The sequence below is a fragment of the Boleophthalmus pectinirostris genome, unplaced genomic scaffold, assembly GCF_026225935.1.
Source record: "Boleophthalmus pectinirostris isolate CB_2022bp ecotype Guang Dong unplaced genomic scaffold, ASM2622593v1 HiC_scaffold_18, whole genome shotgun sequence".
Taxonomy (NCBI): Eukaryota; Metazoa; Chordata; class Actinopteri; order Gobiiformes; family Gobiidae; genus Boleophthalmus; species Boleophthalmus pectinirostris.
This window is the reverse complement of record NW_026571133.1, coordinates 7,099,917-7,114,682: the sequence shown is the minus strand read 5'-3', so window position 1 is coordinate 7,114,682 and position 14,766 is coordinate 7,099,917. Positions and strand designations below refer to the sequence as shown.

At 42.0% G+C, this 14,766-nt stretch overlaps 1 protein-coding gene across 2 annotated transcripts in view; it reads left to right on the top strand.

The window, feature by feature from the left end:
- The window catches only part of chchd3a (coiled-coil-helix-coiled-coil-helix domain containing 3a), a 305,052-nt gene extending 291,010 nt beyond the window's left edge, over positions 1-14,042 (top strand). For both annotated transcript variants that reach the window (XM_020940968.2, XM_020940967.2), the window contains exon 9: positions 13,572-14,042. In XM_020940968.2, the coding sequence (XP_020796627.2) occupies positions 13,572-13,595 (24 nt within the window). In that variant the 3' untranslated portion in view covers positions 13,596-14,042. The remainder of the gene's footprint in view (positions 1-13,571) is intronic.
- Positions 14,043-14,766: the final 724 nt, after the last annotated feature.

Below are 14,766 nucleotides of genomic sequence, written 5' to 3'. Positions count from 1 at the left end.
TCGTGATGGTGCATGTAAACGCACTATCACTGTTACTGCAACATAAAGTTGAGTCACATGCGTCCATAAAACAAACACTTTTCAGTCTTTTCATCAGAACAGTAGCCAGAATAAATAAAGTGACCATAAATAAAGTGAATTAAATGATGTTAAATAAAGAGCTGCACTAAACCTGCACATGTCTGATCTCTGAAAACATGAACCATCTCCAACACGACACACACACACACAGACTCACCATCATCATCATCAACATCAACATCGCTCTGTCACACAGAGAACACTCATATTCCACTGAGTCGTGTCCTTTAGTCTGACAGAGGCTGAACCACATCAGCGCACAAGGAAATAGCTGCGTTTTTTTCAGTGCTTATAGTTTATGCAAATGAATCATGTGGTTTTAAGTTTCTGTAGAACGTAAACAAATGTGTCAAAGCTGCATTAAACACATTATAATGTCAATCGGGCTGATGTGGCTCTATAGTGATTATGGTTTATATGTTGTAAAGTTGAGTTTATTTGTGCAGATTAGTAATAGTAATAATAATGATGATAATTTTAATATAAAAAAACGACGATTGATTAAGAAAATTTAATCAAATGCCCATCCCTTTAAAGAACAATGTCAAATTTACTTATATGCTCCTATTCTTTACCCACTTAAAGGACAAAAAGTTTAAGCAAGTACAGTGAACACTTTAAGAACATCCTTCCCTTCTGCAGAAATATGTTTTAGTATCTCTGTGAATATTAGATCAGCTGTGTCCAGTGGAACAGCCATTCTCTTTGTAAATGTCCACATGAATTACAGTTATACTCTCCCATTACAGTCACACACACTCTTATGTTCATTTACATGCACCAGGACCTCGCTGCGAGACGGGACAATACAATTTCACTTGTCCAATGGCGCCTGAAAATTGCTGCCTTTAAGTGTCCGGTTTTAAAAATATGCTCCATTTCCATAATATTTTCCGATGCGTAGCTTTTCTGTCTCTCCGTCTCTATTTTAATGCAATAAGGACCAGGAAGTATCCACGTCCAGTTGAAAACCATCGGCCTTTAGCAGTGTTTGGGAGGTGACTTTTAACATGTATTCCCCTACAGATTACAGATTACATACACCAAAATGTAGTTTGTAACAGAATCCATTAAATTACTTAAAGTGAGTAACGTAATCTGAATATTTTGGATTACTTGATTTGCTGTAGAGAAGCAAAGACGAGGAAATCTTCACATGAGAAGTTTTGTCTGATAAAAGAAAATAAAAAGTCCAGACTTTACTGAACCAAATTAAAAATATTATTGATAGAAAAGGAGGAAACATGGTCCACGCAGCATGATTTAGTCCTGTTAAATCCTGGTTTTAGACCTGGTTTTTAGACCTGGTTTTAGACCTGGTTTAGACCTGGTTTTAGACCTGGTTTAGACCTGGTTTTAGACCTGGTTTTAGATCCTGGTTTAGACCTGTTTTAGTTTTAGACCTGGTTTTAGACCTGGTTTTAGACCTGTTTTAGACCTGTTTTAGACCCTGGTTTAGACCTGGTTTTAGACCTGGTTTTAGACCTGGGTTTTAGACCTGGTTTAGACCTGGTTTAGACCTGGTTTTAGACCTGGTTTTAGACCTGGTTGTTTTAGACCTGGTTTTAGATCCTGGTTTAGACCTGTTTTTTAGACCTGTTTTTAGACCTGGTTTAGACCTGGTTTAGACCTGGTTTAGACCTGGTTTAGACCTGGTTTTAGACCTGTTTAGACCTGGTTTTAGACCTGGTTTAAGACCTGGTTTAGTCCTGGTTTTTAGATCCTGGTTTTGGTTTAGACCTGGTTTAGACCTGGTTTAGTCCTGGTTTTAGACCTGGTTTAGACCTGGTTTAGACCTGGTTTTAGACCTGGTTTAGACCTGGTTTTAGACCTGGTTTAGACTGGTTTAGACCTGGTTTAGACTGGTTTAGACCTGGTTCTGGTTTAGACCTGGTTTAGACTGGTTTAGACTGGTTTCAGATGGTTTAGTGGTTTAACAGAAAAAAAAAAAAAAAAAAAAAAAAGAGGGATATAGCCCCAAAATGTGAAAACAGGAAAATACCACTGTGTAATATTTCTTCAACAAAGTAACTGTAATCCAATTACCACTCACTGAAACAGTAACTGTAACTGAATACAGTTACTCATAATTTGTACTCTGATTACATAACTCCGGTACATGTAATCTGTTACTCCCCACACTGGCCTTTCGTGTAGAAACCAACTCTTAAGTGCTTTTTTTCCATCTTTTTTTCTTCACTAATAATAATTCCACTCGTTTTTACATTAACTTGATTTTCCGATCTCTTACCTGGCACTTTCCGAACACTCTGCCCCCATTTCCATGCATAGAGCTTTTCTATTAGATTTTAAAACGCATTTGTATTATTTACCGTTTATTTTTTTTACATTTTAAACCAGAAATGTTTCCAGTCTGTCCCTTCGTCTCTTGGGTATTAGATCAAAGTGGAAGATGCAGGCATATTCTTAGCTATACATCATGTAAATTACCAGATGTTTTATTCATTGTCGAAACACTAAGAGCGTGCATGCATTAAAAAGTGCTACCTGTAGCCTCTTCTTCTGCCCGAGCGTAATAGCGTAAATTGTTTAGGAGCAAGTCGCTATGGTAATCCGCTTGTGTTTATCGCCCCCGGCAACCGCAGAGCTCCTGTTCATCTGGGCTTATCTGTTTAAGACTCGCTTTTTAAAGTCATTAGCTGAAAAAGAGACTGTTTCGCATGATAAGGCTCAAAAAACATATTATGCATTCTTGTGGTTTTTAAAGGCGCGGTGCATGATGTTTACAGTCTTGGAAAACAAAACTATTTCGTTTTAAAGGTAGAAGGTAGGGGTGTGCAGAAATGTCGAAAAAGCAACGTATGAGTCAAGAAATGTACCAAAATTTTCACAAAAATAGTTTATTTACTTCAATGTCGACATGAAATTTACTACTTGGGACCAGACTATTATGAAAATTCCCAAAACCTGTAGAACTTGGTGGAAAAAAAACTGGCAACGGCATAATTTGTAACATGAAATCTACTAATGTGCATTCAATTTGACATTTCTAAGTATAAACAAAACAGTATAATATTATACCAATAATTATATCAATAATATTTGGTATAATTATTTTGTTATATGGCTACAGTTTTGTTGCTTGTTTAGAGAAAAGAAACTCATGTAACATATTCACATTTTTGATGATTAAAATGTTTGTGTTTCATATTAACTTTGCACAAGAATTGGTTTAACAAAGACTTTTAATATAACAGCCATGATTTAGCCTTTATTATATTATACTATAATATATATTATATTTATTGAACCGTATGGAATTGATTTGAAATAGGGATGTCACAATAACTGAAATATCGTGATATCGTATCGTCAAAGTTCTCACAATAATATCGTGGACCATCACAATATATCGAATTACAAGTGTCTTGGTTTAAATTAAGAGTAATGTTGCAGCAATAGATAAAAAAAAGACAGAGTGAACTACATAGACCATGATCCTTTGCTCCATTTCAGTGTAGACGACATGAAGAAATAAGCACTTTTAAGTCTTAGTTGTTTGGATTAAGTCTTGTCAAGGCGTTTTAAGAGGAAAAAGTAGCAGATGAACCATTTTGTTACCCTCCACAAAATATCGCAATAAAAATCGTCGCGAGAGAGTCCACTTCCTGATTATCGGACAAAAGGCGTTCTCATTAGATGCAGACGGTACACACTGGACCTATTTTGACCTCAAGCCCAGAACATGCTCGATAGGTGAAATCCTTCAGCTACGGTAGTTCTGACCCATCCTAGCAACAAGATCATGGAGGTCGTGGAGATGGGAGTGAAATGTGTCTGTACTGGAGCAAGGCAACATTTACTCAAATACATGAGAAAAAAATTTGGGTTTAGAACAATCAGAAAGTAAACAAACGAAGGCCCTATCTCCATGAATGCTATGCTTATTGTGAATACAGTTTGATCGTAGAATGAGTCTGGTGATGGTTTATGTTTTTCAAAACTGTGCAGGAGTTTTACCTATGATGCAACAAAATGGGTAAAATGTGAATTGAACATTTTTGATTGCCCAGAAAAACAAAAAACAGCTTTGGATTAATAGATTCATGAAACTAGCGCAAAACGAACAAAATACAACTTCAGGTATGTTTTGTTTTGGGGGTTTTTTTGAACGAGGGGACAACAGAATAATGTGTTTAAGTGGTATTTTTCAGATTATAAGTCGCACTTTTTCACAGTTTGGGTGTTTCCTGCAACTTATATATAACATTTTTCACACTTACAGCCATGAGTCTCTAGTCTTGTGTGTCAGTATCTGCTGCTCCTGTTACTCCTGCACCACTGTCACTTCACTCTACTGCACATGTCTCCTGCAGAAAGAGCCTCTGTCCTGCTGCAAGTACTCAAATATGCAGCTAAAAACAGTCATCGAGTAGCAGAAAGAAAGTTTGGAGTGAGTTTGGAATGTGCGAGAAACTTGTGCACGATGCAACTTTCCGGGAAGTCATTAAATGGATGGACAAAGCCTGGACTTCAGTGACAAACAAAACCATCCTGTCGGGATTCAGAAACACCAGAATAATTATAACTGGAACTGATGCTGAGTCTGACGACAGCTACACAGAAGAGGAAGCGGCGCTCTGTTTACCTCCGGAGGTGGCGGAGTTGCTCAGAAGTGACACCGAGGATGAAGGATTGAATGGATTTAGTGATTTGGAGTGAGATGGAGAGTTTGTTAAACTTGTTCTGTTCTGTTGTTTATGTTATAGTTTATCTGAAGAACTGTTCATATGTGATATTAACAGTCTGTTGTTCTCTGTTCTATTGTTTTTACTAGAACTTGGTTTTTAAGATGAAATGTTGGTTCTTGGTCTCTGATATTATGAAATACATTTCCCCCAAAAAGCCTGACCTATAGTCCGGTGTGACTTATATATGTTTTTTTCTTCTTCATTACACATTTTTTGGCTGGTGCGACTTATACTCCGAAAAATACAGTACATTTTGCATAATATGTGGTCTCAATAAAACATAAACAAAAATAATTTTAGTTTGTTAAAAACACAAGATCACAATGTTACATTTTCAAACTCGATTTCGTTACTAAGAAATAGATTCAATACTGATTCTGATACCATAATGATAATATAAACACTCTTTATTTAAAGGTGCACTGAGTAACATTTCTCATGGAGGGTCTGCCACCTGCTTGTCTCCATGGAAATGTTATCGCTGTTCTGCTAGAATGTTCCACAGTATAAATTAAACCAGAGAGACAAGCAGGTTACAGCACTACGCTACATTACAATCCAGATCTGTGGAAATTATTGTATTTTTGAGCAATAGAAACACCCGTAATTAATAAATGCAACATGAATATGCAATAACATCTCCATGGTGATGAGCAGGTAGCGGAACCGTCCACCAGAAAAGTTGCACAGTGCAGCTTTAAACAACAGAGGGTGATTTTATAAATAGATTTACCAGCAACATAACGGAGGAGGGAGAACGGACGGGCGCTGATAACGATTCTAGACCGGGATGTTTACACAGTTTTATCAGACATTTTCAGGAAGCGCCGAGGTCCCCAAAAGTCAAAAGGACACGACTTTGACCTCAAGGGGGCGTCATCCGAACCCGCCCCATATATATATATATATTTCCCGCCAAGCCTTGAAAATCAAAGCCGGGCGAGATCTTTCCAAGACCATCAAATCGTTTCACCTTTCGCTTTCAAATCTGCCACATCAGAAAGATCAGATAGGATTGTCCACCTTTCCATCTTCACCCGGGATAAAGCGGACAAATCTTCACTTTTACAATATTGACCTTTCAACTATAGGGCAAACCTGATCAGAGGCGTTGTCATCCCCGCTTTTGTCACCGATAATTAGCGTGCCTTATCTCTCGGCGATGGGCGATAACATTTAGACAGGCTTTTCGCTCTCTTAGCTACCCAGCCCCTCCTTCGTTTCGCTGCCTTTTCCACCGCTATCCCTTTATTTATCCCTCCAGATTCGGTACTTAACAGGTCCAGATAGGAAAACCGTGAGGATGCAGTGGCTATAGAGCGGTAGATAAAGTCTATGTGTCCCTTTTGAATAGGAGTTTATCATGGGGACCCATCGCTCCTCTTCTCATTTGGTATTCTTAATGCATGACCGCTCCCTGCTCCCTATCTTCTTCTTCTTTTTCTCCGTCACTTCATTTTTTAGACTGGCCCTTCCATCTCCATTCTTCCCCCCCTTGCACAGACTCGGGTATGTCTGTGTTTGTGCTTTTGCAGCCGTATTATGTTAGAGGAATCAATGACATGTCACAAAAAGCATTCGTTTTAAGTGCATTTGGGTCCAATTTCGGTTGCCGGGAAGAGTTAGAAACGTGAATGTATTTTTGAAACGTTTAAAGGCCCATGTTAAGATGTTTTCTGAGCTTTTTTTTATAATGTTGTTCCCCGCAAACGTAGATGGAGTTTTGTTTTGGCCTTTATCCGGTCCCGATGTCAGTCCCAGTCTCAGTCCCGGTCTCACTCCTGGTCTGGTCCTAGTCGAGTCCCAGTCTCAGTCCCAGTCTCAGTCCCAGTCTTAGTCTCGGTCTCAGTCCAAGTCTCAGTCTCAGTCCCAGTCTCAGTCCCGGTCTGGTCCTAGATTAGTCCCAGCCTCAGTCACATTCTCAGTCTTGGTCCTGGTCCCGGTCCGGTCCCAGTCTCGGTCCTGGTCTGGTCCCGGTCTCAGTCTCAGTCCTGGTCTAGTCCTGGTGTCAGTCCTGGTCTCAGTCCTGGTCTCAGTTCTGGTCTGGTCCTGGTGTCAGTCCTGGTCTCAGTCCTGGTCTGGTCCCGGTCTCAGTCCCGGTCTCAGTCCTGGTCTCAGTCCTGGTCTCAGTCTCGGTCCTGGTCCTGGTCTGGTCCTGGTCTCAGTCCTGGTCTCAGTCCTGGACTCAGTCCTGTTCTCAGTCCTGGTCTGGTCCTAGTCTGGTCCCGGTCTCAGTCCCGGTTTGGTCCTGTTCTCAGTCCCGGTGTCACTCCCGGTCTCACTCCTGGTCTGGTCCTAGTCTAGTCCCAGTCTCGGTCCCAGTCTAGTCCCAGTCTCAGTCTTGGTCCTTGTCCTGGTCCTGTCCCGGTCTCAGTCTCGGTCCTGGTCTCGGTCCTGGTCTCGGTCCTGGTCTCGGTCCTGGTCTCAGTCCTGGTCTGGTCCTAGTCTGGTCCCGGTGTCACTCCCAGTCTCAGTCCCAGTCTTAGTCTTGGTCCTGGTCCTGGTCCCGGTCTCAGTCCTTAAAGGTTTTCTCTCAAACTGAAAACACTCTTAGGGCTCCACTGTGTTTTTAAACTCCATACATCTGCACTTGCCAAACTCTCTGAACAAAAGGTAAAAGTTGTAGCTGTTAACTTGAAAACTACCACCACATGACATCACAAGGTGGAACAGAGCATTTTGAGTTTTTGAGATGCAGACAGACAGAATAAAGGATTACTCCAACATGTGTGGATGAAACAAAACACAACTCCAGGTCTGTTTTTGAGGAGGTGACAACATTATAACACGGCTTTAAGCTCTGAAGAGTCAATTTTGCATAAGTAGTAGTAGTAATCATAGTAGTTATTTATTTACTTTTGTTATTTCCTAGATCGGGGTGTCATGGGCCAAGTCGTGGGCCAAACTAAAACAAATTTCAATAACATCTGCATGTTTTCTCTTCTGTGGAGATATGTAATGTTAAACCTTTTCTTATTAAAATAAAAGTTTAATAATAGTTTTGCCTTAACTCTTTCCCCCATGAAGACGACATCTGACGACCCCCCTGTTTCCTTAATGACGACTTTTGACACCTCCGCCGTATCACTAAAGACGTGATTTGACGACCTTTAGAAATGGCTCAGTTTTTCACATTTAAACAGAGACTGTGATAGGTCGGGGCCACTACAACCCACACTAGACTGACCAATAGGATTCAAGGATATGTTTTCGACGATTTTTTTTCCGAAGTTAATCGAAGTAGTGACGATTGTAGCTTCTGGAAAAAACACAACACGAAAGATCGCTGCGGCGCACAGTTTTAGAAATAATGAGGAGCGGATGTATTTTATGGATAAGTTTAGAGAAAGTGACTTTTATAGATTTCAAAGTGATGATGTTGAAGTTGATTATAAAGTGGAAAACAGCGATAGCGACGGACTTTCGGGGAGAAGGTGAGATGCCGCTGATGCGTCTGTGTGGAGTCCTGCGATATCCCAACAAACTATCTGAGCTTTATACTCGATTATGAACCAAAATTGCCCTGAAATCACTCGTTGAAGTCTGTTTTCTTTTATGCAGTTATGCTCTATGGGTGTAGCCCTAGTAACATATGTATGGGTTGTTCCTAGTCGGCGTCCAGGGGTGAAAGAGTTAAACACTGAATCAAGCAAAATTTAAAATAATAACAACATTTTAAATAAATAATGTCTCTATAGCAGGAGTCTCCAACCTGTAGGTCGGGAACTACCAGGAGCTCTCCACCCCCTTCCAAGCAGCTCGCTGAGGGATTTCGGAATTATACCATTGTTCTGAATAACAAAAATGTGGTTAATTATGTCCCTATTACATTGTAAATCTATAATTTTGAAGCCCAACCACTAATAAATGGACAGTGGTTTATGTTTTGCAGGCATCTAACTGTACCCAAAGGCTTTCTCTCTTTCTTATAATTGTCAGATTTTTTGTGGTCCCTAAAACTAGTAGCTCTCTGGCATTTTTGTTTTGAGGAAAAAGGTTGGACACTCCTGCTTTATAGTCTATCTGTAGCCAGCGGGCAGCTCTAATAAGATAAGATAAGATATGCCTTTATTAGTCCCACAGTGGGGAAATTCCAGTGTTGCAACGCACAATTTCAAAGGTAACACAGAATAATAATAATAATAGCTTAAAAATAATTGACTTAAAAATAATTGCACATGGTTATGATTGACTGGTACATGTTCAGTGTTAGCAGTGTTTGTACATATTGTGATGATCTCACGGGCCAAATTTGGTCCCTGGGCCTGAGTTTGACGTGTCTGTTCTAGATCAACAACAGTAGTTTTAGCCAATTTCCCGTAACCAAACATGCCTCCCAAGATTGGAACTTCGAACTATTTTACTAACTGCATGTGTTCCCATTTTCCGATTTTTTTGTTTTTGTTTCCATTACTTCATTTTTCAGACTGATCCTTCCATCTCCGTTCTTCAGTTTGTGCTTTTGCCGTTGTATGATGTCGGAGAAGTGAATGACATGTCACAGAAAACCCAAAGTGCAGTCACCACTCTGCATTAAGCTTTCATTTTAAGAGCGTAAGAGTCGATTTTTGTTGCCAGGAAGACTTTAAAATGTTTTGATACTTTTAAAATTGTGTTATATTTGTGCCTTTTACTCTTTCTGTCTGTCTACGGAAGAACTACATTTTCATTTGTAGTATTTCACGTAGACCTAATGAACCTAATCTGACTCGTAGTAGTCCATGGAGGATACTAGTATGTTACTGTGTAATGCCATACTGCAGAATTTTCTTGGCCAAGTAATGCCAGTCGACTAAAGTTACACCTTTATATCCTCGATCGACAACGGAAGTTTTATCTTGCCACTTCGCCAATTCTCTTTCCATTGTATCTACGAAATAACTACTAACTGCCTGTGTTCCCATTTCCACATTTTAATTAAGGGGACAGTCCGGAATTTTGGACATAGGACCTCGTTTCATTAAAATATTGCGTCCGGTCCTTGTATTTGCAGAGGTCGCTGGTGCTAGACTAGCGCATGACACCGGCCTGCCACGAAAAACACCCGAAGCAAATCTATTATTACGCCACACAGTCGATGTGAATGTGATTTGCGACATCGTCATCATCTGTACCGGTTCTTTCTCCTGCGGTCACACGACGGTCTACGCGTCCCGACACTCAGGCCTGGTTCAGTCCTGGTTTAGTCCTGGTTTAGTCATGTTTTAGTCATGTTTTAGTCCTGGTTTAGTTCTGTTTTAGTCATGTTTTAGTCCTGGTTTAGTCCTGATTTAGTTCGAGTCCTGGTTTAGTCCTGTTTAGTCCTGGTTTAGTCCTGGTTTAGTTCGATTTTAGTCCTGGTTTAGTCCTGGGTTTAGTCCTGATTTAGTTCGATTTTAGTCCTGGTTTAGTCCTGGTTTAGTCCTGATTTAGTTCTGTTTTAGTCCTGGTTTAGTCCTGGTTTAGTCCTGGTTTTAGTCCTGGTTTAGTCCTGATTTAGTTCTGTTTTAGTCCTGGTTTAGTCCTGGTTTAGTTCGATTTTAGTCCTGGTTTAGTTCGATTTTAGTCCTGGTTTAGTCCTGGTTTAGTCCTGATTTTTAGTCCTGGTTTAGTCCTGTTTTAGTCCTGGTTTAGTCCTGGTTTAGTCCTGGTTCAGTCCTGGTTTAGTCCTGTTTTAGTCCTGTTTTAGTCTTGGTTTAGTCCTGGTTTAGTTCTGTTTTAGTCACATTTAGTCCTGGTTCAGTCCTGGTTTAGTCCTGATTTAGTTCGATTTTAGTCCTAGTTTAGTCCTGGTTCAGTCCTGGCTCAGTCCTTGTTTAGTCCTGGTTTAGTCCTGGTTTAGTCCTGGTTCAGTCCTGGTTTAATCCTGGTTCAGTCCTGGTTTAGTCCTGGTTTAGTCCTGGTTCAGTCCTCATGGTTTAGTCCTGTTCAGTCTTGATTTAGTTCGATTTTAGTCCTGGTTTAGTCCTGGTTTAGTCCTCTTGGTTCAGTCCTGGTTTAGTCCTGGTTTAATCCTGGTTTAGTCCTGGTTTAGTCCTGGTTTAGTCATTTTTAGTCCTGGTTCAGTCCTGGTTCAGTCCTGGTTTCAGTCCTAGTTTAGTCCTGGTTTAGTCCTGGTTTAGTCATCCTGGTTCAGTCCTGGTTCAGTCCTGGTTCCTGGTTTAGTCCTGGTTTAGTCCTTGGTTTAGTCCTGGTTTTAGTCCTGGTTTAGTCCTTGTTTTAGTCCTGGTTTAGTCCTGGTTCAGTCCTGGTTCAGTCCTGGTTCAGTCCTGGTTAGTCCTGGTTTAGTCCTGGTTTAGTCCTGGTTTAGTCCTGGTTCAGTGGTTTAGTCCTGGTTCAGTCCTGAGTCCTTAGTTCGATTTTAGTCCTGGTTTAGTCCTAGTTTAGTCCTGGTTTAGTCCTGGTTTAGTCCTGGTTTAGTCTGGTTCTTAGTCCTGGTTCAGTCCACACGTCTCCAACACTCTGACTCACTTGGAAACGAGGCCCTACGTCCAAAACTCCGGACTGTCCCTTTAATTTATCTTGTCTTCTGTTCTTCTCCCATTGTTCTCCTCCCTTTGAACGTCTAAATAAAAGTTACAGACTAACCCTGACTTTGGTTTATGGACCCCTTTTATAAGTCCTTCCCCTGAACTCTCTCTTTCTCTCTCTCTCGGTCTTTGCTCTCGGGCAGTTTCCGTGCGGTGGTGGCAGCTGCAGCTACAGCCCGGTTCAAATGGTTATTGACAGGGAGGGTTTGGATTTGTGGCTGCACTTATCGCTAACATGGACTCCTCTGCCCCCGGGTCCCTCCTCTGCCTCTTCGCTCCTTCACCCCGCTCCCCGGCTCTCTCGTCTGTAGTCTACTCAAGACTCCATCTCTGTCTTCTTCTTTCATTTCATGTTTTTCTTCAAGATTTTGGTTAATAAATTTGGGCCTCGGTGATTGGAGGTTTTATATTACACGAAATGGATTCTTGTGAGATTTAAGTCGGAAGCGAAACACGACTCCAGGTTTGTTTTTGATGAGGAAACAACAACATAATATAGATCAAAAAATAACCTGATACGGGCGCTTTAAAGTGCGTGTATCGTTTGTTTATTTGTTTTTTTAAAATAAAACCCAAAATAAGACAATGAAAAAACAACTATTTTCTTTATTATTTGTCTTCAAAACCAAAAATGAAAAAACAGATATTGATTTGTTTTTTCAGTTTTCGTTGCTTAAACTGCGATGCCGGACTGAACCAGGACTGAACCAGGACTGAACCAGGACTGAACCAGGACTGAACTGAACCAGGACTGAACCAGGACTGAACCAGGACTGAACTGAACCAGGACTGAACCAGGACTGAACCAGGACTGAACCAGGACTGAACCAGGACTGAACCAGGACTGAACCAGGACTGAACCAGGACTGAATCAGGACTAAGTCAGAACTAACCCAGTCTCAGTCCTGATCTCAGACCTGTCTGGTCCCAGTCTCAGTCCCGGTTTCAGTCCCAATGTCAGTCTTGGTCTTGTTCCCGGTCTGGTCCCGGTCTCAGTCCTGGTCTCAGTCCTGGTCTGGTCCTGGACTGGTCCTGGACTGGTCCTTGTCTCAGTCGCAGTCTAAGTCCTGGTCTAAGTACTGGTCTGGTCCTAGTCTGGTCCTGATCTCACTCCTGGCCTCAGTCTTGGTCCTGGTTCCGGTCTGCTCCCGGTCTGGTCCTCGTCTGGTCCCGTTTTCAGTCCCGGTCTCAGTCTCGGTCCAGTCCCGGTCTGGTCCTAGTCTGGTCCCGGTCTCAGTCCTCATCTTAGTCCTGATCTGATCCTGGTCTGGTCCTGGTTTCAGTTGCGGTCTCAGTCCGGGTCTCAGTTCTGGTCTCAGTTTTGATCTGGCTCCGGTCTAGTCCCGGTCTCAGTCCCGGTCTCAGTCCCGGTCTCAGTCCCGGTCTGGTCCTAGTCTGGTCCTGGTCTGCTTCTGGTCTCAGTCCTGGTCTCAGTCCCGGTCTCAGTCCCGATCTCAGTCCTGGTCTGGTCCAGGTCTCAGTCCCAGTCTCAGTCACGGTCTCAGTCTCGGTCTGAGATCTGGTCTCAGTCCTGGTCTGGTCCTAGTCTCAGTCCTGTCTCAGTCCCGGTCTCAGTCCAGGTCTAAGTCCCGGTCTCAGTCCCGGTCTCAGTCCCGGTCTCAGTCCCGGTCTCAGGTCCGGTCTCAGTCCCCGGTCTAAGTCCCGGTCTAAGTCCCGGTAAGTCAGTCCCGGTCCAGGTCTGGTCCCCAAGTCTCAGTCCCGGTCATCTCAGTCCGGTCTCAGTCCTGGTCTGGTCCAGTCTCAGTCCCAGTCTCAGTCCCGGTCTCAGTCCGGTCTCAGTCAGTCTGGTCTTAGTCCGGGTTCAGTCACGGTCTCAGTCACGGTCTCAGTCACGGTCTCAGTCCGGTCTCAGTCCAGTCTCAGTCCAGGTCTAAGTCCCGGTCTAAGTCCCGGTCTAAGTCCCGGTCTAAGTCCCGGTCTAAGTCCCGGTCTAGTCCCGGTATCAGTCCCGGTATCAGTCCCGGTATCAGTCCCGGTCTCAGTCCTGGTCTGGTCCAGGTCTCGTTCCTGGTCCCACAAATTTTAATCCATTTTTAAAATACATCAAGTTTAAAATCTTCAAATCAAAGGCTGCACTTCATATTTTTTTATTTTATTATTATTTTATTAATGCACAATGTTTGTATATGTCACTGTGTTTTCCCCTAATTTATTATTAAAATATTCATTAAAAAGTTGATATTTTTCCAGATATTATCCAGTTCTTTTTCCTCACATCAGTTGTCTTTTGTTTTGTGTTTATCTGCAGGACAAGTTGAAGACCGGAGGCTAAGGAAACATTAACAAATCGCAAAAGTTTATTGTGTGGGATTTGTTATCACTCTGAACTGACAGGCGACCGGACAAGAGAAAATGAGTCAGCGGCAAAACACGGCATTTCCAAAACTCAGAGGACAACCACCACCGAGACGAAAGCTTAGAGAAAAAAAAAAAGTTTTATTTCCTGTGTTCTGTTTATTTCGGACAAATCATGGCCATCTGAAAATCTTAGAAATCTATTTTTACAATTAAGACGAAGTTTTAGTTTTTTTTCCCCATTGTTTTGAAGCTTGTCTATGCATTTTCCCACTGATATGTAAAAGTGTAACTGCGTCATCTTTGTGTTAATTTAAAAATGTTTTGGTGTGTTCCTCCAGACCAGCGCTTGTGGGACATCTGTCGGATCAAAAAGAAATAAAAGATTAAAGTGTGTGACTTGATTCTCCGCGTAAATATTCAACGGGCTCTTTAAAGTGATTGTGTAACTGTGTGTTTACTTTAGGCTTATTACAATAACAATATGTCTCTGTGTCTCTCTCTGTTTCTCTGTCTCTCTCTGTCTCGCTGTTTGTCTCTTTCTCTCTCTTTGTCTCTTTTTCCTCTCTCTCTTTCTCTCTGTCTCTCTTTCTTTCTCTCTGTGTCTCTCTCTCTGTCACTCAGTCTCTCTCTGCCTCGCTCTCTCTCTTTTTCTCTGTCTATCTGTGTGTCTCTCTCTCTCTCTCTCTCTGTTTCTCACTGTCTGTCTCTTTTTCTCTCTCTCTCTCTGTCTGTCTCTTTGTCTCTGTCTGTCTGTCTCTCTTTCTCTTTGTCTTTTTCTCCATCTCTCTCTCTCTCTCTCTCTCTGTCTGTCTGGCTTTCTCCGTCTCACTGTCTGTCTCTCCCTCTTTCTGTCACTCTGTCTGTTTCTCTCTCTCTATCTCTGTTTCTCTCCCTTTCTGTCTCTCTGTCTTTCTATCTGTCTCTCTCTCCCTGTGTCTGTGTCTCTGTCTCTCTGTCTTTCTCTTTGTTCTCCCTCTGTCTGTCTCTTTCTCTCCCTTTGTCTGTCCCTTTCTCTCTGTCTGTCTCTGTCTTGCTGTCTCTCTGTGTTTGTGTTTCTCTTTTTCTCTCTGTCTCTCTCTCTCTCTCTCTGTCCCTCTCTGTGTCTGTCTCTCTCTGTCTCTTTCGCTCTCTCTGTCTGTCTCTCT